The sequence below is a fragment of the Branchiostoma lanceolatum genome, chromosome 14 (genome assembly GCF_035083965.1).
Source record: "Branchiostoma lanceolatum isolate klBraLanc5 chromosome 14, klBraLanc5.hap2, whole genome shotgun sequence".
Classification (NCBI taxonomy): domain Eukaryota; kingdom Metazoa; phylum Chordata; class Leptocardii; order Amphioxiformes; family Branchiostomatidae; genus Branchiostoma; species Branchiostoma lanceolatum.
In genome coordinates, this window is record NC_089735.1 from 16,919,622 (window position 1) to 16,946,134 (window position 26,513).

At 40.3% G+C, this 26,513-nt stretch overlaps 1 protein-coding gene across 1 annotated transcript in view; it reads left to right on the forward strand.

Moving 5' to 3' along the window:
• Positions 1-26,513, forward strand: part of LOC136448807 (uncharacterized) — a 77,168-nt gene that overhangs the window by 39,443 nt on the left and 11,212 nt on the right. Inside the window, exons 29-57 of the mRNA XM_066448456.1 lie at positions 759-909; positions 2,693-2,756; positions 2,994-3,060; positions 3,294-3,427; positions 3,600-3,640; positions 3,895-4,077; positions 4,408-4,565; positions 4,764-4,877; positions 5,189-5,304; positions 5,439-5,596; positions 7,392-7,594; positions 8,403-8,530; positions 8,804-8,856; positions 8,972-9,145; positions 9,533-9,580; positions 9,866-10,035; positions 10,414-10,582; positions 12,034-12,294; positions 14,092-14,243; positions 16,047-16,149; positions 16,347-16,579; positions 17,761-17,932; positions 18,734-18,846; positions 19,189-19,333; positions 21,691-21,855; positions 22,805-23,025; positions 24,249-24,417; positions 24,699-24,962; positions 25,674-25,828. Of these exons, the coding sequence (XP_066304553.1) occupies positions 759-909; positions 2,693-2,756; positions 2,994-3,060; positions 3,294-3,427; positions 3,600-3,640; positions 3,895-4,077; positions 4,408-4,565; positions 4,764-4,877; positions 5,189-5,304; positions 5,439-5,596; positions 7,392-7,594; positions 8,403-8,530; positions 8,804-8,856; positions 8,972-9,145; positions 9,533-9,580; positions 9,866-10,035; positions 10,414-10,582; positions 12,034-12,294; positions 14,092-14,243; positions 16,047-16,149; positions 16,347-16,579; positions 17,761-17,932; positions 18,734-18,846; positions 19,189-19,333; positions 21,691-21,855; positions 22,805-23,025; positions 24,249-24,417; positions 24,699-24,962; positions 25,674-25,828 (4,284 nt within the window). The remainder of the gene's footprint in view (positions 1-758; positions 910-2,692; positions 2,757-2,993; positions 3,061-3,293; positions 3,428-3,599; positions 3,641-3,894; positions 4,078-4,407; positions 4,566-4,763; positions 4,878-5,188; positions 5,305-5,438; positions 5,597-7,391; positions 7,595-8,402; positions 8,531-8,803; positions 8,857-8,971; positions 9,146-9,532; positions 9,581-9,865; positions 10,036-10,413; positions 10,583-12,033; positions 12,295-14,091; positions 14,244-16,046; positions 16,150-16,346; positions 16,580-17,760; positions 17,933-18,733; positions 18,847-19,188; positions 19,334-21,690; positions 21,856-22,804; positions 23,026-24,248; positions 24,418-24,698; positions 24,963-25,673; positions 25,829-26,513) is intronic.

Genomic DNA, 26,513 nt, shown 5'->3' on the forward strand with positions numbered 1-26,513 from the left:
TTCTTTTGAGAGCCAAACACCGTTGCGTTCGTCCTAAATTATGTACAAACTTCCAATACATAACGATATGTCTACTTAGTTAGAATTCGATATTTCTAAGTGTTTTTTCACATATTACACTACCAAAATGCCTTTTCTCGGTTTTCTTGTTTCTTCTTATACACATAAAAGATTTTTTTTAAAGAATAAGACTTTCTGTGTTTAAGAAAAACATTTTGTCCACAGTTAAGAAATTATTTCTTATAGCAATTTTTTTCTTAGAAAATCTCTTGAAGTAATATTATTCGAGAAAAGGGAGAGAAAAAATCTAATATTTTCTTAAACATAACATGACAAATAATCTAGAAACAATAAAAACAAGAAATTAGACTTGAGTTTCTAGAAATTCTTGAGAGTGAAAATCTTGTTCAAAAATAGTTCTTTAACTTAAGAGAATTAGAAAAGTGTTCCTTGTTGTGAGAATTTCCATGGAAAGAATCAGACAAATTCTTTAATTTTTCTTTCATATTCATTCTTCAAATTCTTGATATAAGAAAATTTGTCCACGTGTTAAGAATAATGTGAAAAACAAGAAAAATCATTTTTGGTAGTGTAAACGTTTTTCCTTCAGCTACTACCAAAATATTTGGATTTAAAAAAACTCAGCTAACTCTGGGTTAATGCTTCTAGTAATAAAACGATATGCCTTTACTGTGTTTAACACTCTGCTGTCAATCTAAGAGATTTTTCTTAAAATTGATTGACTGCCATATTTACAGATTTTCACCGCTAACACAGACAGATCATCTAGTGTATCGAACAGTCTGGCAAACGCCAACTCCATCCTGACCCGGTACTTAAGAATAGCGCCCATAGCCTACCAGGGTTCGGCAAGCTTACGATTTGAAGTTTTGGGCTGCGACCCGGCAAGTAAGTTGGTTCTATATACATTGTTTTATGGAAAGGGGCGACATAACGTTAAATCATAAGAAGGTCGTAGAACGCATTTAATGTATAAATCTTGGTAAGATGATAACTTCTAGAATCTTTCTGCGCTATTGGTAAATCGTATAATCAAGTATTGCTGACATCATAGACTTGCGGTTAAATTTTTCACATGCATGTCTGAAATATTTACTACACACTTGTGGCAAGGTCATAGATGACCGTGCAAAAACTGATTGCCATGTGTAAGAAATACATACGATACGACAGAGGTTTCCACGTAAGAATAGCAGAATTCGTTATATGATGGGAACTATCACCAGTAATGTAGTTAGCAAAACGTTGATTATTCACAAATAGTCCGGAGTAGATGGTTTCAACATTTGTTAATCGCTCTATTTGTCCTATGGGTTTTTTAAGGATTTGTAATGGAGGTATTCTGCAGGCGCAGTGTCATGTGTTATCAATTGACATCAGGATTATAGGCTACCTACAATATCGCGAGTTTTGGAAATAAACGCAAAAGCTGTTGATATTCAAATGTGATATTAGTACAATAGTATCTTGGAAACACTGTTATCTTTTTGGCGAAGCTTCAGAAGCGAGCTTGATAGTATATTTACGCCCGATTTACAAGAATTTCAAGAATTGCACAGTCCGTCCGCACAGACACTGCGGACGCCTATCTGTCACTCCATACCTCGTTAGCACGGTCTGGCATTTCGGCACGCAGGTCGATGACAGATGACCTACTTACGTGGTGTCCGATTTCGTACTGGTGGAGTGTGTCAGGGAGTTCTCCGGACACTGAATCTAGTATTCTAGCTTTGAAAAGGGTTTTCATCCCATCCCAGTTGATCTATTATCACAAGAACGTGCTGAACATAATGCCTCCCGCCAGAAAAAGACCACTGTGGACACCAAAATTTCAGGAGCTCTAAGCATATGTCGAAAAGCTTTTTAACGGAACGATAAAGAACGTGGTTTCCGCTTTGGCAGTCTACACTGAACGCTTAACGTGGATCGGTGCGATTTCGGAAAAACAACTGTCAGTAACTCCTCGAAAGCACAACCTACAGAGCCAGAAAAATAACCAAAACGATCCTTGGAGCCCCAGCACATCGCATATCTTAACTTCTGGCCTAGATTCTCACTCCACCTATCCAAAAATGGCAGAGAAAGGACACTTCACCTGGAGTGTGCTCCGGCCTTTCGATATCTGCTTAGAACTCCTCGAGTCATGATGCCTTTCTATATCTGCTTGGTGGACGCCTTACTGACTTCTAACTGCTTTTTGAACCAATACTATGGCAGAACTAAGAGTGCTACGTTGGTACTTTCCTTACAGTGAAGTAAGATCAGCCCAGACACCTTCGCCATGGCAATAATTACTAATTGCCACACTTATTTCTCCTAGCAAAGAAACCCTAGCACAGAAATCCAAGGGGAGGTGGATGAAACACCCCTGTCAAAAAGTCCTAGGGAGCACACCTTAGCCAAAAGAAGCCAGTGGGGATGGCCCCTGTAGATTTATGTAACTAGGTAGCAAGGCCTAGCAAGAAACGCCAGTGGGAATGGCCCCATTTAACAATACGTAACCCTGTATATTTGTGGAATTGCAAATGTGTAATGTAAATGTGCTGTTATGTTACGTACGTTCGCATGTTTGAATAAAAATATGGAAAGATAACACTGTTGTTTTTTTAAGAAAAGTTTGATTAACTGCATAACAATCGACATACTTATACATGATGTTTTAACTTTGCAGACATCGCAACATGTTTATCGTCGGGGAAAGACCTTGCGGCATCCATTGGAGAGCAGTATTACACGTACGTGCTGGACAACATTTATAGAAACGAAAGACAGACTTCAACAATTGTGTTTAGCGGAGTTAAAGAAGGCAAAAATCATTAAGTCTAGATTCTCTCCGTAACATGTTTAGCAGAGATTGCTTAAGACACCTATTTTAATTTGATTTGCTCGTATTTTTTATTATATATCGCGCACTTGACACAAGTACTTCAAATTGACTTTTTACTTCAAGTCATTTTCTGTATCATTTTCAGAGTCCATTGCCCACCTGGCTGTGCATCACAAAGCTACTTTGTTTGGGGAACAGGAACTTATGCTGATGTGAGATTTTAAATGCATTTGAAGGCTTTAATTAGTGACGTCAGAAGAACCAGTGCCTTATGCTTTTTAAAAATGCTTTCACTTCGCAATGTCGCCATCTATTCATGCCTCTTGGGAAATTTAAAACATTTAATGATGTTTTGCCCTTTGATGGGCATAATGATCATTTTCTATTACTCCTTTCCACAAAAGACTTCTCTTACACTATTCTTATACATTTCATTGTTTCGAAGGATTCTTTTGTCTGTGCCTCCGCCGTTCACGATGGGAGGATCACTGATGCCAACGGCGGGGAGGTGACAGTCCTGATGCAAGCCGGGGAGAGTGCATATGTGGGAAGTACTATGAACGGCGTCACTACACAAAAGTAAGTTACGGCTTTAAAAAATACTAAGCAGAATTAATTTTTCCAGTCAGCCTAGAATTCAATTTCCTTCATGCAAAGATGACCAGCATATTTATAGGTCGAAATACCGGTACTATATAGATGATATGTGAGAAAATATGTAATATGTAAGAAATATATGTTTTTCTTACAGCTTTGGAGCAGATGACGCATCGTTTACTTTCAACATGAACGGTGCGTCGACATTTTACTTTGATGAAACATTAAGAGAACAAAGACAAGATGAAACAATGTCGAAACAAAACATTAACGATGTATTTGGTATTCTCTGCAGCGATTAGTCCTGTCGCTTTCGGAAGAAAGTTAGGTGTAATTGGGTTAGCTGCATTTTCTCTGATGTACTTCGTATTGAAAGTAACAAAGATTGGGATCGATATTCAATCTCCGTTTATCCATCAAAACATCTAAATTTCACTTGTGGCCGACAGGTCTGAGATGCCCTACTGGTTGGACGTCTTTTGGTGACAACTGTTACCGACTGTACGACGGCGGTGCTGACGACGTGAAAAGCTGGAGGCGGTCCAGCCAGAGCTGTGGGCTGCAGGGAGCCGAGTTGGCATCCATTGCCAACCAGGCAGAACAAAACTTTGTCTACAGTCTCATTCAACCAGGTAGGATACCAGCCATTAGAAGCAATCCTCAAGAAAATATTGTAGACTTCAGCTTTACCAATATCATTGTTATAAATATACGGGTTTTCCTTTCGTTGTCGACAACCCTCAATCAAACAATCCAATTGCCAACGCTGAATGATGCCAGCATTTTGAAGTAGGAGAAAACGGTTTATTTTCCCTACTCAAAATTCCAAAAACATTTTTTTGTATGTAGCAAAAGTTCATAACAAATCTTATGCAAATTCATCATATGGTTATCAATTAAAATTCACGATATTGCATCTTCTTTTTAATAAAGAAATCACTAATATCCACCGTTGCTCGCAGCGTCAATGAACAACGTCTGGCTCGGTCTGAATGACAGAGATGTGCAGATGTTCTTCCAGTGGTCTGACGGCACACCTGTAACCTTCACTTTGTGGAACGACAATGAACCCAACAACTATCAAGGAAGAGACGAGGACTGCGTAAACATGTACAAAAATGTGAGACGTAACAACATAACTTACATTTCACTACCCCAATACTCTTGAATGTTAACACTTCTAGGATGCTTGTATTTCTTAGAATATCCTTGCGTCGTTTTACATTAAAATGATACGAAATTGTACTTCCCTTGAGCTGCTATTGTCATCCTGAATTTTTTTATTGGATACAATAATAGACGTAAATACATATTACAGAATGGGCTTTGGAATGACGCCCAGTGTGACAGCCATTACCCGTATGTCTGTGAGATACCAAAGCAGTCATTACCAGAACCAACTGTGCTGCCGACAGTGGCAGGATGTGAACAGGTGGGTAAAAAGAACCTTGCCTGTGAGTCGCCCGGCATAAACCTGAAAGAAATTTAACACAATAAGATTGATAGAACGTAATTAAACACTAGTCACATTATTGACCATAGGTCCAAAAAGGTTTGCATATTTCGTAATCTCCAAGAAAGTCGTAAGGTTTTCTGACTATCGGGCTTCCCTGGTGTACTTTTCAGCCAACTGGCCCAACGTTCAGATAGATAACATTTTTCGTACAAATCGCATATTTTGTGGCTCTTTGGTGGTATTATATTTTCTTCATTCATTTCATTGCCGTTCTTGTAATGCCATAGGGTTGGCTTGGGTACGAGAATAGCTGCTACATCTTCAACAATATCCCCGCTGTCTTCCAAGACGCAAGACGATCTTGTCGCAGCCTCGGTGCGGACCTTGTGGCTGTTACCGACAGGTGCTGCTTTCATCCGTGATTTCATTTGCCGATACGTTTATCATTACCAACACAGGTATATCAGCACTTTTTATTCTGCTGACGTAATTTTGTTATGCAGTATGTTTAACATTTACCATATCTCCTGACCACAGATTTGAACAGGCATTCCTTTCTGCCCAGCTGGGAAATCGCGACGGAAACTACTGGATAGGTCTCCGGGGTACCCGGGACGACGACACTGGAGTTGTAGTTTACCAATGGAGAAATGGCGAACCGCTAAGCTTCACAAACTGGGATCGCCTCCAGCCAAGTAAGCTGAAACATTCCGAACTAGACTTTCACGACCTCATACATTTGAGAAATCATTTTAACCTTCATGGCTGATGTAGCATCTTATTACCCGGATGTCTAATCTTCATCGACGGATGTAGCATAATGTTTAAGTATTGATTACATATGGTTGTCATTTCCATATACAAATGATTCTATCTGTTTTTATGATCTTGTCTACCCAAAAAACAAAGGTTGTCCAAAGTATAAAGTGTCATCTATTCTAGCATTTTTTCAAATTATCCAAATGAGGCCCTGATTTGCAAAATTTCTGTTCGATGATGTTCACTTTTAACAAACAGATCAAATTCCTGTCATCTATAACTATGGTATTATAAGAATTTTTCATGAATTATGCACATAAGCTCATATTTGCATGATTGATATCTATCTATATCAATCAGACATGTCAGAGCGTAAGCTAGCTACAAACCAAAATTCAGGACGATCTGTCTATCCATTGTTGGGATATTCTGAAACAAACGGCACAAAGCCGGCATATGTTGAGTGACCTAGATCCCAATCCAGTCAACACCCCCAAACTACCTTCCAATAGAACTGTTAATTATTCAAAAATCCCCTATTTGCACGATATACATTCATTATGTTAATAATCACATAAGGTACCTACCTACCAAAACAATGAAAACCACCAACCCCTGCTTCAGTTATCTTCCTCCAAAGTGTAATACAAAAAGGGCCATTGCACTTCCAAACAAGCCGCTAGTGGGCCCAAACGTACACTACTTCATCTATGCACCAAAAGTTATCCACCATTAAAAAAATCATAACCACGGCACTTCCAGAAATTGAACTAAAAAACAATGTCCCTCTGCAGTGCCGTCAATAATCGATAGGAGGCCTATTATCGAAGTTGACGATTGTCTTCTCTAACCCTACCCACCTACTTAATGTTGTGTTGAGTTTTTTTGGCCGTTTGTTTCTAAGCCAGGAGGCTCATTTGAAAAACAATTATGCAAAAAGTCCAATAGAAGACCAGTCATTTTAACGATACCTGTCACCATGGAAACCTAGAACAACAGCCCCCAACACCATGGTTACAGTCAGTTCCAATTCAAAGTCAATCAAAGTTATCATAATAATAAATACTTTGCAGGCGACGCTCCATTGAAAATCAGTAGGTAAGGGGCGGAAATGGGAAGACGCTAAAACTGGGATCAGAGCTTTGTGTGTCAATCCATGTGTTCCTTATTCCATGGAATGTACGAAGACATTATCAGAATTTTTGAAGAGGATTCCTTTCGTATTCAAACAGAAAGAGTTGGGTACGTGACTTAAACCAGAGCATTGGAAAAAAGCCCTACATTAGTTGAGCTTTGGTGGACATTCATTAAAGGACTTATATTTCACAACTCAGGAACTTGCTGAACGCCCTTCGTAGTATATTGTACGAAGAGCCAGTATGACCTGCTCACTCAGTGCTTAGTTCACTGTCTGTGGGCATGACCAGCGGAGTCAGTCCAGCTAACACACTACATGATATCATCGAGATTTGTCACGCCTTTGGGGAAATCCCATAGACATGATTAAGTTGAATCCTAACTTTCTTCAGAAATCAGAGAGACGGTCAAAGTCACTCTTCATTGAAAATCAACATACAGTAGTATACAAAAATGAATTACACTGAATTAGGCTGATTGACGTACAGATACGTACAAAATCATATACATGTACATGTGATAGCAAACCCTATGTCAATTTGTCTTCGTCAATTAATGGACATGGTCATGACAACGCAACTGCATTCCATCCAGGCTTCAATTGGGGCGCGTGTGTCAGCATGACCGCTGGCCTACGCGGTGGATTATGGGACGACAACAGGTGCGTCGAGACGTTTCCCTACATTTGCGAGAAGCTGCGGAGCGGCTACACCCCTCCTCCGGGTGTAACTCACGCATCTACCGCCAGATGTCCGCGAGGTTGGCTGACACAGACAGGCGTTAACTACTGTTATCAGGTAACATCTATGGTCCCCTCAGCGAGTATTACACATCCCTTGATATTCTTCAATGATCAATCCCATTGATATTTCCACTCTTTGCTGAGAAGGTTATGTTTTGATGCTGTGTTTGTGTGTGTGCGCGTGCGCGCGCGCGTGTTGTGTGTCTGCGGGTATGTGTGTGTGCGCGCCCACGCGCGTGTGTGTGTCTGTGTGTGTGCGCACGTGTGTGCGCGCGCGCGTGTGTGTGTGTGTGTGTGCGCACGTGTGTGTGTGTGCGTGTGCGTGTGCGTGTGCGTGTGTGTGTGCGAGTATTACACATCCCTTCATATTCTTCAATGATCAATCCCATTGAAATTTCCACTCTTTGCTGAGAAGGTAAGGATTTTGATGCTGTGTTTGTTTGTGTTTGTGTTTGTGTGTGCGCGCGCGCGTGTGTGCGCGCGAGTGTGTGTACATGTATGTGTGCGTGCGTGCGTGTGTGTGTGTGTGTGTGTGTGTGTGTGTGTGTGCGTGTGTGTGTGTGTACATGTGTGTGTGTGTGTGGGTAGGTGTGTGGGTGTATTTGTGTGAAAGCAGCATAAGTCGAGAGGTTGTGGATGGATCGGCACGGATGTAGGCTTCCTATAGTACTGCAGTAGAAGTTCCGGTTGTCATATATCGTGTTTTAGACTGGCAATTTTCATCATGATTCGAATGGTAGATGATTGTCTCGCAAAGATGACCCTGGTCTCGTAAACGATTTTTTCCAGAAATTAGATGCTATAAATGTCGAGGTTGTGGTGACAGGTTTAGAATGACTTCGTTGCCACTCCTCGTTGTCCAGATAAACCAGGTGGACGAACCTTACCGCAAGACGTGGGAAGAAGCACGTGCACACTGTCAGTCTCAGGGCGCCGATCTAGTCAGCCTCCACAGGAATGCAGAGATGGCATTGCTTACCAACCAAGTCAAGTAAGTCCACTGTTGGGAATATTGTACTTACCATACGCCAATTTCTGCATAAAACTGGATAACCAAATAAAGGAAGTAACGTAGCTACTGATAATTCTTATAGCAAAGTATTCAATGTCGCGCATCTGACGACGGAATAACGGGGTTATGGCTTAAGCCACTTTGCATCGTTTCGTTAAGATGTAATTTGTACAATGAAGTACACTATACTTAACTCTAGTAAGTCAATTGTCTTTTAGATTTAACTAAATCCATTTTCTATCACTCGAACAGTTCAGCTTGGATGGCTTTCTGGATTGGGCTGAATGACAAAGATGACGAGGGAGGTGAGGACGATCCAAATGAGATGCTGATTACTGTCATTTTCGATCGTTTTTGCTGAATACCTGAAACACGTCACTGAGTGTATAAGGTTCTTCTTTTTTTCTTAATTCTCACAAGGTTTTAAGTGGTCTGATGGAAGAGCAGTGGGGTACACGGAGTGGAACGACGGTGAACCTAACAACGCTGGTGACAGCGAACACTGTGTGGAGCTTGTGGCGGCCGGATCCGATAGTTTTTGGAACGACCTGTCCTGTACCTCCTACAGAAATTGGATATGTATGGTATCCAGAGGTACGCGCTTATTGCTATGTAACCACAAGCGAGTCTGACCCATTCTTAGCAGACCTGAGTTTAATGTGACAAAACGGTTTAGTACTGGAACCTGCGCGTTCGTTGCATACTAACTGAACGGACGTAAGGTGCCTTGATGGGATTTAGCAAGTCTCATTAATCATTCTTGAAGTCATAATTAATGAAGTAGACCAAGTCGCATAGCTATAGTGTTGTTTTTACGACTCGTTGTATAGTAACCGCTGATAGCCAATATTTGTTCTATCTTGTCTCATTAACAAGCAAAGGCTGACGACACATTTCAAATTCATCACCTTTCGAACCATGAAGGTTATTATGATAGTAATTTGTACATGTGCTGATATCACTTTCCTAACTTTCCTACAGGTGACTCAGTCCTTATCCCCACCACACCCCCGTCTGTCCCAGAAAACGGTAGGGTCGCTTCTTCCGTACTTGTTTATTTCTATGATCCGATTAAAACTAGCGCTCGTGATGATAATGCCATCATCGAAAAAACTGTATTAGCTTCTTTACAGGAACAAATATTATTAAATCAACAAATCACACAAGGTTTATCCGTCATCGATCAGGCGATGGGTTATTTATCTTACCGTCAATGACGTTGCTGTTTGTGACATCTAAGGAACTAAACGTAATATAATTATAAGGTCCATAACGTTATATGCGAAAATCCTATGTTGTCTTTTGTATCTATAGCGCCAATCTGTTCCGGAACAACTGACTGGAAACTTTACAGCGGTCACTGTTACTACGTCAGTGACTCCAGTCTCCTGTCTTGGCAAGAATCACGTGCCTACTGTCGATCAACCGGTGGAGACCTTGCATCTATTAACGACATGCAAGAAAGCCGGTTCCTAATCGGCCAGGTGAGCAAATGTGACAAATAATGCTTCGAAAGTTTTGTCCTCGTGGTTTTGATTTGAGGTTGCAGTAAATGTACCTATTGACGTCAAATACAGAGAGGCTATCCAAAGAGGCATCAAATTTAATACATAGCTGCTGGCTCTTGCAGTAAGTGTATGCACGGAGGATAATTGTCACTCGCATGCTGCCATGGACCGTCTAGTCCAATCTTTAATGCTTTGGTAGTATACTAGTCATTGTTTTTGTTTTCATTGTGTTCTTGATGTTAGCAATAGTCAATATTAATGACAGAATGAATTTCTCATTCAATAGCAAATATACTATCTACACTGTTACGAAAATGTTAGATTATCTTGTAAGTGGAGGATTATATTTTGCAGACATACGGCTCCCTCTCCTCTCATCTGTGGATAGGTTTGAGGGAGTATGGCGTTGATGGCGTCTACACTTGGTCTGACGGCTCTGCGTACTCCTACCTCAACTGGGTAGCCAATGAACCTAACAATGCGGGAGGAGCCGAACAATGTGCAGAATTCTATCCAAATAATGGTCAGTATAGGTTGGATCACATCAGGATGGAAAACAATTTCTTCTTATTTTTGTTTTCGAAACCGGCACGAAGCGTTCACACTTATTTTCCATCTCAGTTTAGAAGGTATGATACGCGCCGTTTTGAATATCAAGACATGGTCAGGGGAAAAATCAATAGTGCAGTCAAAATAGGTCAGATAAAACATATAAAGGTGTCTCCGTTATCGTGACAAGTTGACTAATTTCCTACAGTGCATCAGAGGAATCAGACATTAGTGAGAAACCAGATTTTTCGAGTCAAAGTTGACCAATTTTCTACCGGGTTTTCTATGGTTTCGCCATAGTTTTCAACCCCAAATATGCACCAAATGGGGGTTTCGCGGCACCCGGTTACGGGATCGCTGTCTTATCCGATATATGCAAATGTAACTACTTAAAAAGCTGCACATTTATTGAGCAACATTCTCACAAGGGGGCAGCTATATATATACGGAGAGTGCTGCAGAATGGAGGAATAAGCTTGAGACAAAGGGAGAAAGCGGCAGAATGAAGGAAAGACCTGTAGATTTCGGGAGAATCATGGAGAAAAAATGGAGAAAGCTGGAGACAGACGGAGAACACTGCAGAATGAAGAAAAAGCTCTCTCCGCCTGTCTCCATGCGTCTCTATCATTCTCTAGCTCTGCGATTCTCCCATAATCAACAGGTTTTTCCTTCACTCCTACCTTCTCCATGGTTCCATCTATCATTCTCCAGTATTCTCCCAAAACTACAGGTTTATCCTTCATTCTTTAGCTTTCTCCATGGTTCTCTATCATGCATCCTCCATTATCTCCCAAATTCTACAGCTTTGTCCATCATTCTCCAGCTTTCTCCACCAGCTTTCTCCGTGCGTCTCTTTCATTCTCCAGTCTTCTCCCGAAATCTACAGGTTTTTCCTTCATATATCTACAGCACTCTCCGTATATCTACAGCTGCCCCCTTGTGAGAATGTTGCTCAATTAATGTGAAGACATTTGCAGCTTTTTAAGTAGTTATATTTGTATATATCGGATAAGACAGTGGTCCCGTAACCCTATAACGGGTCCCGCGAAACCCCCATAAGGTGCGTATTTTGGGTTGAAACAATGGCAAAACCAGCGAAATATAGGTCAAGTTTGACTCGAAAAATCTCGTTGTTCACAAAAGTTTGATTCCACTGAAGCACTGTAGGAGATTAGTGAGCTTGTCACGGTATCAGAGTCACATTTGTATGCTTGATCTGACCTATTTTGACTGCCCTATTAACTTTTTCCGTGACCATGTCTTGATACTCAAAACGGCGCGTATCAGGTAGGTGCTTACCGCCATGTTGGCTGATTTGCATTTCGATGGAACGTAGCTCAAGTGTACACAATTTTTAAACAATCTTTTATCAGAAATACATTCAAGTATTATTTCGTTATTATCAATTCTACTGTTTTATCATAGGACGATGGAATGACGCCAACTGTGGCACCAGTAACGGCTTCATCTGCGAGCGTCCCCTCAACCCTCTTCAGCCGCCACAGCCAACACAACCGTTACCGGGGAACTGTCCGGCAGGATGGAAGACCTACAGGAACAAGTGCTACAGGTTCTATCTTTCTGACGACACGGAGAAGACATGGAGAGATGCCCGGGATTTCTGCAGGAGCCTGGGAAGTAATGATAACTACAACTTGGTGGCAATAGAGAATGAGTATGAACAAGGTAAGTGTATTTGTGATTGTGTCGCACCTTCTCTCGTTGACAGCTCCGCGCCGACAAGAAATTTAGGTCAAAGTTCCTCAAAGGTATCAAACGTTATCGCAATTCCTGTCCTCAATTCCCTCCTATTGCCCATACTATAGGAGCCAGTAGGAAAATAATCTTGTTTTTTTAAAACTGTTGAAAAATTGAATTGTAGCTGAGACTATGTTGATTAGAAATATTTTTCAAGAAACTTTGTGCATCTCATAACTGATGCGTTAAAGGATGTACATGTATTTGTGTCACTCCTTATATTCTTAGTAGTATAAGATGATCTAGACCAGGACAAAGCAAGAATGGTGAAAGCTGATATGCCTGAAATAGTTATTTAATATCAGGTAACTGGATAAAATTTTGAAAGTCAGTCGTTTCAGACAGCATATCCGCTGTCTTTCGTAAGTGACCAAGGAAAGGACGGGAAAACCAGGTTTTATACCAAAACTCTGAATAGATTTAGGCTAGATAGGTTGAGATAATTTATCATGTCTTGACATACAGTCTTCAATAAAAGGCTGAGTCAAGACAAGGTTGTATGCTGATAGTTCGATTGGCCACTGCTGTTTTGGTACCGGGGACTGATGCTGTCCGCGCATTATTCCATGTGCCTGAAAGTTGAACGCGCAGACCTCCTTTCCTGTTGAGGATGGGATAGTACATTCTCTCATATATTGCTGCCCTAACTCCCCGTTCAAACCAGCGAGATTTACGCTCAAAGACGTCCGTGAATTCGAGTTTGAACGAGTGTCCCTCGTTGTGTTTTAGATAGTGGAAAATGGCAGAGGAGTAGCCGTTAGCGCTCTCTCTGCGATGTTCTCTGTACCTTGCTCTTAGTGGCCGACTAGTCCCCCCAATGTACGTGTTATTGCAGTTCGGTTCGTCACATTTCAGTTTGTAAATGACATTGGGTTTGATACCTTTTTTCGGGTGGGTCTTTTAGATGGAACAGTTTTTGCATGAGAGTTGAATAAGGTTTGAAGTTAGTGGTAATGTCGAAGTTTTTCCGATACTCCTTGGACGTATGGAATGGTACTGTTGACCTTGTTTCTGTTGGTCAATGGTTTGCACTGAAGTGTTTTCTCAGACTGTTTGAAGGTTTGATGCCAATGATGGCTTTGTTGAAGGTCCAAATTTGGTAGCCACACTTGGCTAAGGCCCCATGGAGGTGTCTGTGTTCTTCTGTTTTCGTTTCGTCTGAGGTGATGACGTTGTCTGCTCGATGGAAGGCACTCGGGATAATTCACTACCGACACCCACCCAACCACACCCACACGTACGAGCAACATCAGTTCCCGGTACCAAAACAACAGTAGCTAATTGAACTATTAGCATACAACCTTGTCTTGACTTTGCCTTTTATTGAAGACTATTTCAAGACATCCTAAATTGTCCTAACCGCATTAACATGTTCAGAGTTTTTGTATTTAACATGGTTTTCCCGTCCTTTCCTTGGTCACTGACGAAAGACAGCGGATGCTGTCTGAAACGTCTGACTGTTTAAAAATTGTATCCAGTTGCTTGAGTAACTATTTTTGGCATATCTTATTACCTGGATGCCTAACCTTCATCAACGAAGTAAACGAAATCTTATGTTGTACAGTGATAAAAAATATCATCAAGATTTTTAAAACCCCAGCACAAATGAATTATATCTTTAACTCTGTATAACCATCGACTCACATGTTTGACACTGAGAGCATAGTCATTTCGTGGAGTCAAATTGTTTGTAAATAAACCCTACTCCAACCCGTTTACTAACAGCTTACATCATGAGCCAGCTCAAGGGTATCAGAAGAACTGTCTGGATTGGACTCTTTGACAACATAGACGAAAATCAATTCTATTGGACCAGCGGCCACCCCGTCACCTTCACCAACTGGAACGACGGAGAGCCTAACAACTGGAACAGCCAGGTAGATAACCAACACATCTAAGCTTATCAACAACAAACATGTATCTAAGATTATTAACAACAAAAAAAGCATTTGAAACTAATTTAGTCTATTTTGTCTAATTGTCAGGCATTAACTTATACGAATTTCCAGCCTTTGTCATGGACAATTTAATCATTTTCAATATCATCATGCATTTCCACGAACATGTACATCGAATAGTAGCTATGTACGAGGGAGATTCAACAAAAAATCGTCACGACCTTTCTCCAGTTCTTGTATCAGGTTTGAATTGCATTTGTATAATAATAGATAACTGTAAAGGTCACATGCCTATTTCTATTTCTGACCCTCGAACAGTATCTGTTAATACAGCTGCCAGGATGGAGTGCTGTGTGATAATGGAGGCAGTTGGATTCTGATCTAGAATGTCCATCAGGTTCCTGAATGAGGTCTAAGTCAATGGCAATTCAGTCTACGTAAACCTTTACTGAACAGAACCCGTATTCATGACTCTGATGACCGATCTGAATTCAACTGAGACCACCATCAAACTCCACTGCAGAAGCTTGAAAAAGAAACCGTTAAGAGTTCCAATATGAAAAATATGTACGTGACCTATACGGATATGTATGCACAGGTGCAATTTCACACGTCCTACAACAAGTTCGGAGATATATGTTGCAAATGACTTCAAAATTTGCATAATATATGCTTGGTCATTTACACCTTTGACTGATAGGTCACAATCATTTACCAGCTAGAAGTACTATGGCACTTTTGCATTAATTATTCAAATTATGAATATTTCTAATAGATCTGTGCTTTTGTAAGTAGATATGCAGAGATATACATGTGCATGGGTGTTGCATTCCTCAGATAGCTGCTTTAGAAATTTAGCAGTCTGACGCAAAAGACATACAAATTATGTATACTATGTACTTAGACGAAGTGATTTGATTAAGGGTTAATGACCCACCCTAGGTGTATATGGTGTCATAAGGCCTGGTCATTTGACCACCAAATAAAATCGCCGATGTAGCAAAGCGAACGAGGTGACTTAATGAAGTGTTTATAGCAAATAGCCAGGACATATGGCACCAAATACACCGAGGAATAGATGAGTCTTTAATGTTAAAATCGTATAGCCTATCCATATAGCCTATTCAGAGTAAGCCATATAAGAGATACGAATTCCTGTATGACGCATTGATCCTTTGATACTATACATGTAAATATATGTGTCCAATTTCTGAAATTCATTTAAAAATTTATATTTCTTCTTTTCATACATAAGAAGATCACAGATTTCATATGACGCCAAAAGTTCCAGACAATATTTGAAAACATTGCATTCTTGGCATTTCAAATCTTCTATACTCTATTCCTGATCATTCCTCCCTGCCGGGTGACCTTTGGTTAATGGCATGTGTATATCTACTTCTAATTGGTCAATATCAACTGGCCATATTAGGGTTGTGGACGGTTCCACTTACAGTGGGGGTGTCAAGAATACTTTGTTGTTCCCTTGTATTTAAATGATCTATTTTATTTTGTCACGTATTTTTATCAGATTTGGTTTGTTTTAAGACGGTAAAGATTTTCTTAACAAAGTGCCATCGATATTAGCAAAAATATTCCTCTCCCCCTACAAAAGGGAACAGGCCACCGGGGCATTTATTGATATGATTGACCACTTGAGACTTATCATTCACCACTTTTGGCACCTCTATGGCGTTACGGCGTCATAACTGACATGAAATGGAGACTTCTTAATTGTTGATAGTTGTTGTTTGAAATAAATGAAGATACATGTTTCTACAGGACGAAGATTGTGTGGACATGTATACAGACCAGGCTAGAGCTGGTTTGTGGAACGACGCTCCCTGTGACCACCTTAGACTGTTTATTTGCCAATCTTACAAAGGTACATGGCTGCTTTTGTTAACCTTTTTTCTTTGATTAGGAAAATTCTTATATTTAGGTTGAATGTGCTAATAAAAGTATATTGACTACTTTTGTTGTCTTAACAAGGGTGTTTAGGTTTACTGTCTTTTCTACGGTATATTAAACCTTTAAGTAAAAATTAACAAACGACTTGATTTCTCAACGCTATCTGCGTAGATCCTAGCCTCCCTGCGCAACCCGATATTTCTACATGCCCCAGTGGTTTTGTCGCATGGAGAGACAGCTGCTACAAGCTGACACAGACAGCCCAGTCATGGGCTCAGGCAAATGACGCTTGCAGTCGAGAGGGAACGGGAGCCCAGGTCGTCAGTATCTATGACATCTACGAACAGAGCTTCGTCAAGTCCCAGTTCGTGCAGCAAGCCTGGATCGGCCTGTCCGATCAGCAGGTGAGTTTATGCTGTCCAATGAATGTACGTATTGATTGAAGAGGTCCCAATGATGTACTTATTACACTTTTTCATGCAGACACTATCAGTATCACCTTATGATTTTCGCACTTTTTAAATATTTGTGAAATGTAGGAATTCTTGGAATTGTACAAGAATTTTCCACAGGAATATATTTCAAAGCGGGTCAGCAGCTAGTTTTAGTCCAAAGGAATGTTGAAATGTTAGTCGGCAGGAAACTGTCCACAGGGAGTATCCCAGGAATTCCGAAGGATAGAAAGTGGGTCATCCAGCTATTTCTAGACCATAGGAATGTTTGAATGTTAGTCGGCATGAAATTGTCCACAGGGGGTACCCTCTTGAGGTCTAACCGTAAATTCTATGGGGCAAGAAACATGGTGTATAAGGGATGCTTTTGAGAAATCTTCAAATAGTAGTCTAGCCTTCAGATTCCTTGCTCGTACTCCCTCGGTTATTCTGCGTACAATTAGTATATCAGATATTGTTGACAGGTTTTCGAGAAAACCATTTTGGTTTATCAATCAATCAATCAATCAATCAATCAATCAATCAATCAATCAATCAATCAATCAATCAATCAAGCCAAGCAAGCAATGAAGCAATCAATCAATCAATCATTTTTTTTATTGTCAACAGAAAATAACAACAAGTACCTCGCAGCCAGAGGCTGAATTGCGCCTTGTTAAAAACAAGTTCAAATCCAAATTACACATGGGCACTTTTTCAATTTCTGGTAGCAGTCGATTTATGAGCATGATATTATACACATTTGCAACAATAGAGGTCAGTGTGATGCCTTTGCAGTTGTAAGCCAAACCCAGATCACTTTTCTCGGGGAAAGGGAGAATGCATCCTTTCGTCCACTTTGCAATTGGATCATTGCTGTAAACAGCATTGCATGGTTTAAGAAGTATGCCATCAAAGGCCCGCGTTTTCCAGCCTTTAGGTGGTTTGTCATCGAGGCCTGCTGGCTTCTTGTTTTTAATTGTTTTCAGGCCAGTGTCTAGATCTTCTTCGCTGAAATCCCTAAGTTTAACAGATAGATTTTGGAACTATTCTTCTAAAAGTCAACTTGGACTGGGATGATCCATTTTTCCAAGTTTTTTTTTTAATAGTCCGTTTACATAAACATCTGATGCAGCCATTGATGTTCTTCTCAGGTCGCTGGAGAATATCGATGGTTCAGCGGCTGGCCTGTCCATTTCACAGCCTGGGGCTTTAACGAACCGAGCAGAGCAGATGGAGAGGGGTGTGTTGCCATGGCAATGAACGGCACATGGGACGACACGGACTGCTCACTTCAGCTGCCGGCTCTATGTGAAATCACCACAGGTCTGGCAAGTTTTGATGACATAACAGAGGTCACAATGTCTTAGTGATCCCTTAAAAGTCGTTCGCTCGAATGGAGTAAGACCATCACTGTAATGCTGTTGCTGATCAATTTCACTATCCTTATCATGAAGTTGAACCGATGCAATGGCCTAGTGGGTAGAGTGTTCGCCTTGCATATGGTACGTCGTGACTTCGAACACCGGCCGGGTCATACCAAAGACGATAAAAATGTACATACTGCTTTCTCTGCTTAGCACTCAGCATTTGAGAAAGAGTATGGAAGTTAAACACACACCGCTACCATTGTTCTAGCTGTAGTAATTTCACAAAGTTGTGTGGCCTAAGTGCTACTGACACGGAGATTGGCGCCGACCTATGCACCATCGGTGTGGGAAGGAACTTTAAATTTGACTATCATCATGACTAATATGCCTATAGGAATTACTTTATGAGCATTTATGATTCTAAATCCCGTTGAAGTGGGTAAGTATACCAAATTAACTAATTTCAATATTATCTTCCAATATGCAGCTTCCCTGCTCGTCTCTTCTCCTCGCCTCTTTTAATCCTAATGATATCAAAGTTGTTTTGAATTATATGATTTTATTTATATACCATCCTATCGAAATATGGTGGTCATAAGACATTTGTTGTACGAAAACATTTTTGTTGTGGTTAGTTGAAATAGAACATTGGAAAGATTCTGGATTTGCACGGATCTTATTGATGATGAGTTGATGTTATCACCGATACTAAGATGTGCCATGTACCTACATGTAACCCTGACTTCTCGTCCCTCAGCCACGCCCCCTCCAACAGCTCCGCCCATGTTTGGCCGCTGTCCAGATGACACTTGGCTAGCGATTGGGTCTTACTGCTTTTATGTGGAGTATGGGCTGTCCAATACTGACCAGGTACGTCAGATTCAAACAACAAAAGAGTTCACACTTCAGCGGATTTGAAAACTGGTTGTATACCTTGAATGCTTACATCATTTCCGCCGACATTCGAATACGTTACATTAGCTGTCCCCATGTTTATATTAATGTTTCTATTTGAAATACATACTTGCCAAATATTTGATTTACATCATTGTTTACTTAATCAATCACGCGGATTTATATGATATAATTTTTCAACGGCATTTTGATCATGATAAAGTCTGACAGTTAATTTCCATGTTCATGTGTGTAAAAGATGTAACTGTTACGCTCATACGTCTCTTAACATGTTCAACTTTCTTTGGTGTTCCAAAGACCAGGAAAACATGGTATGAGGCTGAATTCGAGTGCGTTTCCCGAGGAGCCCACCTGGCAAGTTTTCACAGCAGCGAGGAAACAAATGCGATCATAAGCAGACAGGGGACCCCAATATGGATAGGAATGTTTAGGGATACAGGTGGTAAGTACACGAAGTCAGGTTTGGGAGCTTGCCCGATTTCTCGTAACGACCGAGGATAACGTAGCGGTACTAATCATCGTCCGGTTTATTAACCCTATCCAGACTAGGCTAAAAGTGCCCGCGCCAACTTTGACATCGTATAACTACCGACCGATATATGCTAGGACTACCAAACTTGGTGACTTTTCCTAAAATTTAGTTGGCAACAATATTATGATAATTGTATAAGTTTATCATTTTTCGTGTTGCCATGGCAACGGGTTTCTGAAAGGCATTTTATGCAAAAATCACTGATTTTTTAAAAACAATGATATTTCTTAGAATTTCTTGCTCAACGACACTAGTTTTCCTACATGTATATCATCATATGTAATTAGATGTAACTTTTATGATTTAATATTCATAATTTATGCTAATTTGATGACTTAATCGGTCAAAATCCAAGATTGCGGACCATTACACTATTTTAGGTATCTACAGGCTTTTCGCCTTCAAAATCTTCACTACGTGGCATTTCTTTACCAGAAACATTTAGATTAACGTTTCTAGTCTACTTTTAGTGTTTTTTTGGGGTCATAAGTGGAAAAAAAGTATTTTTGAAAATTTCAAAATGGCTGATCCAAGATGGCGGATCCCAAGGGGTCGCTAACAACACGTGACGTCATTTAATGACGTCATTTTGACATCAACGCTGTTAAGATTTACGTAATATGTCTTGGTATACCTTAAAATCAACAATACATACTATTTTGTTTAATACCTTTAGATATTACGGAAATTCCCCATTTGGCCACTAAAATCACATCAATTACGTCATAATTACGTCATATTACGTCATGACGTCACCAAAATTCTAGGAATTATAAAACTTTACATGAACATCACTCCCTACAAATTTGGGAAGGATTGCACCATACCGTTCAGAAGTAATGAGGGGGTGGCCGAAAAAAGCCCAGTCTGGATAGGGTTAAAGCCCTCGCGGAAAGAGCACAATGTGTAATCAATGGGAAGAAATATCAGCTGTTCTAAAAAGAAGAGAGTATGGTATGTAACTTTGTATCCACGTGTTTAATGCCGTGCGCGCATCTTAGTTCTATTGTGAAAAACCGTACTAGGGTTGCCTATTACCGTCAACTTGATTTTTCTCCTTCTGGTGATCTACTTAAAGAGCAAAGATCAGAAGAAAAGTTTTCCAAAGTAGTCTACAGACAACTTATAGCAAAGTTAATGTGTTTGTCCGACCGCTTCCTAGACGCGGTTGAATAAAGCACTGTATAACTGCATAGCAATAATGTTTTGACGTGTCAAAGTGTAGATGTATGGGGGTGCGCTGGGTTCTGCCAAACCTTCCTACAACTAGTAAGAGTTTGAAACCTCGACTCACAATAGATAGTTTAGCTAACAAAGAAAGGTTTAATGTCATCTCCATTTAGAATATACTAGCTACCGTGCGAGTTTAAAGAAAACTGATGAAATACGCGGTGTGGAATTACATATGAAGTACGTCATGCATGACGCTTCCAGGTTTTTTAGTTTTTCTGGAAGAAAACCAATTTCATTGCTTCGTATAAAGGAGAGTCATGGCGAAGTATCATCGTTCTTATGGGGCATTTGCAGAAAACACTTCTACATGTGGACATGATCCAAAGATAACCATAACCGGTAGGGCACAATTATCAAAACTACTAGCGATGCGTCACTAAAAGCCCGTGTGTTTGTGTTTTCCTTATGGGATCATCATCTCCATGAAAAATGGAGATATTGTTTTGATCGTGTCTGTGTGCGTGTCTGTGTGCGTGCGTGTTTGTGTGTGTGTCCGGATGCTTGTAATCAGCCTAACTCAAGAACGTCTGGATGGATTACGATGATATTTGGAATTTTGGTAGGTGTTGGGAGAACAAAGGACCAGGTCGCATAATTAATGGAGAAATTTTATGAACCTACTCCATTCAATGGTGCTACAGTTAAAACATGCAACATATGTAACTGAGAAATGAATGGACATTGATAAATAAAATGTATGCACATGAAGACCTAGTTTTGCATAATTAATCAGAAAATGCTGCAATTCCATATTGGTTGATAACTGTAATTTCATACTTGTGTCATTTGGAAGTTATGTGACTGCGAACACGGTTGAATGTAAATTATGCAAATGATCGCCTGATTTGCATAATATATATTTCATAGAGATATGAGGTCTCCGAACTCTTGTCTGAAAAGCAATTCTGTCTATGTAGCATGTATCTTAAGTGGTTATTACATTTTTATGTTTTAGATAGCAAGATCAGTTTTCAGCAAACAGCACTACAGCAATAGATGAATTGACGACAAAATGGTCATTATCCCCCTTACAGGTGCACTTGGATGGTACGATGGTGACCCTGTGGATTTTACATCGTGGGGGGATGGCGAGCCAAATAATCCGTACAGTGGACAATGCGTTATGATGGACAATGATGGGACCTGGAACGATGTTATATGTACGCGTAGGAATGGCTACGTCTGCAAAAGGGACAAAAGTTAGTTTATGCCGCTCTCCTTTTATGTGAATACAGTAAAAGAATTACTTTGTTGTCATAACTTGATAAGAAGATATTTTGTTTGCTAATCTTTGTAGTTCCAGGGCTCAAAATACGGGTGCCCTGTTGAGTCGGTCGACCATATTCTTGGCCAAACCTGTTTCCAGATACGGGACAGTCGACGTCCCGCTTGTTTGTAAAAATGTCTTTGTCATATGAACAACTCGCTTTGTACATGTTATAAATGGCAAAATGGTTTCGGTGTCGTTAAACCTTCATATCATTGACACGAGAAGCTTGGGAATTGATGGTGAGGAAACGCACACACCCGGATGCCTTCACCTATTTTGCACGATCTGGACTTTTATTGTCAAATTTCTGTTTTACGCATTTTATGATTGTAAGACCCATGAACACCAAAAGAGAATCAATATTATGCATATCAGTTATGTGTGTATATCGTTGCTTCTATTAATGACAAATTGTTACATCGCCTCACGCTGTTGTAAAATATGATTAAGTACTGTATTCTAATCCCATTAATGGTGATTACTGAGATTTTTTAGAAAAGACACCGGTTTCACCCTAAATCCACATAAAAGTCAAATTTATAGTATGGTATAGTTTGTTTATCATTTACATTCCTTGTTTAAACAAGAAGACAATATGAACGTAATAGGACCTTTGTGATACTATAACCAGGCATTTTAATGGACAACATAACCTTTGGCTTTTAGGATCTTATTAGCTTGAAAAGTATTTTGAGTGCTGAATTCTATGTGATCATTTGCCTTTGGGTGTGACTTTCCTATCATTTTTTATTGGCATGTGATTTTTGCATTCTGGGCTTGTAATAATACCTCTAGAAGATATTCGCGCATGCGATATCATGATCAAATAAGAATATTTTCTAAATAGGATAGTCATTTTGTAACGTTCTTCTTGTCAGTTCCCTACAGTGCTATTACGGATAATAGCATCAGCCCTGGATCAGTAGCAACTGTTCAGTACTGCCAGACAACAGCGGAGATACTCTTTAGAGGTAACTGTTACCGGTTCTACGATGAGCGGCTCGAGGCCTGGGCGGAGGCACGGTCCATCTGTCTGCTGTTCGGTGGTGACTTGGCTTCCATCAACAGCGGGGCTGAAACACAGTTCTTAGTAACACAGGTACAGATCAATTGAGAACATAGATCGCTAATTTAGATAGTCTGGTTCCGTTGTGGCTTTTTGTTAAAAGATGCAGAGAATTCATACTTGGATGATGATGATGATATTTAAATGTCAGTTTATTTAAATGTCAGTATATGTAAGAGCAGCATACAGCGTTGCACAAGCGTGTACAGTTGTCTTTTCATGATCTCAGGATGAGCTGGGTATCCGACTGTACTTAACCCTCATCCGACCGTATAGGGTCCGTTTGGACCCCAGGCGTGTTTTAATGAGTGCCATATCAACATTTTTCGTCGGAGAAAAAAATTATTCTATGAGTTTGTGCACATGTCTTACAACGTCTGAATTTGTTTTACCGGAATTGGCCGATTTTTGTGTGAGTTATACTCTAAGTTTGCGTGTTGTCCACTGGGGTCCAAACGGACCCCAGATGATTTTGCATTGTTTATTACGTAATTTGAAAGACATTTCTGTTAGAGAACATAGATTTGTTATTATTTCCATTATAGCAACAATTTATCGTTGTTTAGGAAAGTATGATACCGACTTTTTCATAATGAATGTAGCACTTTGGTGTAAAATGTGATTTTTACTCATTTTGCATAAATTATGATAATGAGACAAATGAGTATTATTTTTGATACTTAGAACATATCAGATTATCCTTGATAGATTAATTGAACAATATATCAATAGAAATCACAAAAATAACCAAAACAAAAGATATTTTCGATAAAAATTGACAAGGGTATAATTTATGTGTGTGATTATGTGGCAGATTATGTCATAATTAGATAAGATATTCTTCATTTTTCTCATAAATTCTAATATTGTTTATTATTCGATAACATTCTTATGCTGTCAGAATGTCTTTAGGGAGCAATAGTATTGTTGCCAAATGATATGGCACTGGAACTGTTGAAAGAAGTGGAGTATTGTAGATTTTTAAAGGAAAATGCGGGTTCTCCTCATTTTCTGTGAAATCATGATAATGCGCATTAATTATTGACACAAGAACTTTTCAAAATATTTTCCATAGATTTTTAAAACAGTAGTACAATAATTACCCAAAAAAACGGCAGAAATATATTAAGGGGGGCAAAGCAAAATGGGGTCCGTTTGGACCCCATACGGCCAGATTCGTCGCAAAAATGTGTCGGTCGGATGAGGGTTAAATCATCTGCAGGCATACTTAGAACCTTCTCTATTCTATATCACAGGTTGCTAATAAAAATTCTGACTTGTTCTGGATTGGCCTGCGGGAGTACAGCTTTGATGGACTGTATCAGTGGACCGATGGTTCAGCCTACTTCTTCCACAACTGGAGTCCCGGAGAGCCGAACGACTATATGGGCGCTGAGCAGTGCGTGGAGATGCAGAAAGGCGATGGTGTGTAAATATTTCTGCCTGACTTCTTCTCGGAAAAGTCATTGTCATTGCACAGTCAAGTACGAAGCACCTATTTCTTTTATGTAAGAATATATTAATATCCATATGATATAACCACGACACTGGATATTTAGACATATCTATTTATACGATAAATTCTATCAAATCAAACCACACTAATACTAGGCCACTCGTTCTACCATAGCTTTGAAGGTATATCAATATGATGACTACAACAGGCTACCTGCTAAGTAATCTTTGAACTTATTCCACTGATACAGGTGGTTGGAATGATCGTAACTGTGGAGACAAGCAGGGTTTCATCTGCAAGCGACCTTACCACCAACTAACTCCGCCCCCTCCCACAAGTCCTTGGGCCGGAGGATGCCCAAACAACTGGCTACCATACGGAAACAAGTGTTACTACGTTGTGAATAACTACAACTTAAAAAGAAACTGGGAAGATGCAAGGTCATACTGCAAATCGTTTGGACAAACTGACTTCGATGCGAACTTGGTGTCAATTGAAAACGAATACGAACAAGGTAAACATTTTTTCTAATCCAAATTGTTATTTTTTTGTTCCTCGTTATTCTGTGAAAGGCAAATGACCTCATTTGTTAGGGGGCGCATGATAGGTAAGGGTGGGCTAGATTTTATTTGGGGAGGTATTTTTGGATAAGTACATTCTTTTATGAGGGCTGAATTCCATTCTGGAGAGGGGTGATGTTGGAACAGTCCGTGAATGGGTCGCAACTTTGGGATGATCCATTTGTACAAGACCTAATTTGGAACAGGCTGACGTTTTCACGTGTGAAGAAAGAGGATAAAATACGCTTAATTCGCAAACTAATGTTGTCTTTCTATTTTCCCCTACCATTTGAATTTGTAGTACCCATAGTACCCATCGGCTTACTATTGTAGCTGATATGTTGATGAAAATGTTATGTGTGGTTTAACGAATATGATGGCAGTGGCATCGTGTGGCTCAATCGGCACCGAGAGGTCCCGGGTTCGAAACCCGATGCCCGATGTTCCACCCTTGGGAAAGTCACTTTACACGACTTTCCTCACTCCACCCAGATGTGAATGGGTACCTGGCTTCGGTCGGGGAAGGTCGTATTATGTGATTGTAAACCCTGCACCAATTCAGCACTATAAAGGCTGCTATTGCGTGGGTAATTTCTTACCAATAAACTGACCAATTTGAAGACGATACAATGATGATGAACTATTGTAATTCTATGCCACCTCAGCATTCGTGACAAGCCTTCTGACGCAAAGGATAGGAATGTGGATCGGTCTATTTGATTCTATCAGCGAGAACAACTTCTTCTGGGCAAGTGGGCACTCCGTAACCTACACCAACTGGAACGACAGGCAGCCAAACGGCTTCAACAACCAGCAGGGGGTGCGTCTAGTTAGCCTTAATTTATTTACCAGCAGGGATTGCGTTTAGTTATCATTAATCAACATACCAGCAGGGGCTTCGTCCAGTTAACATTAATCTATCTATTAATCCTAGGAAACGTTTGGGTAGTCCACTTCAGTCATGCCTGATTGGCTGATTTTCAAGGGATCCCAGTGTGTACAAATATAGTATCAATGTCAATATCTGTGTGGAACAGACGTACAAACTAATAGAGTGTGCAAAAACATCGTACCCAACTGCAAAGATTGCTATGTCACAAGTCCTGCCGCGAGGGAAGAACCTATAACCTCAACAAGAACATAGCCATCTATAACATCACTATTGAGAAGTCCTGCCAAGAGGACAACAAACTAATCTACATCAGTCATAAACTTCTCTCGGAGGACCGGTCACTCTACAAGCATGACGGTATCCACCTGAGACCTGACGCTGGCGTCATGTTGATGGTGACAGATGTCAAACGCACCCTGAGACACCACCAGGACACCACCAGAGAACGCTCAGAAGCTGCGAGGAATCCACAGTGAATGCCAAACACCCAGCTCCACATGCAGCCCAGTCAACACCCCCACCCTTCTGGAAAACTCCACGAAACCCAACGCAGATGTACCCGAGGAACACAGTACGTCCACCGAGCCGTCCGGAGACCAACTGAAGCCGACAG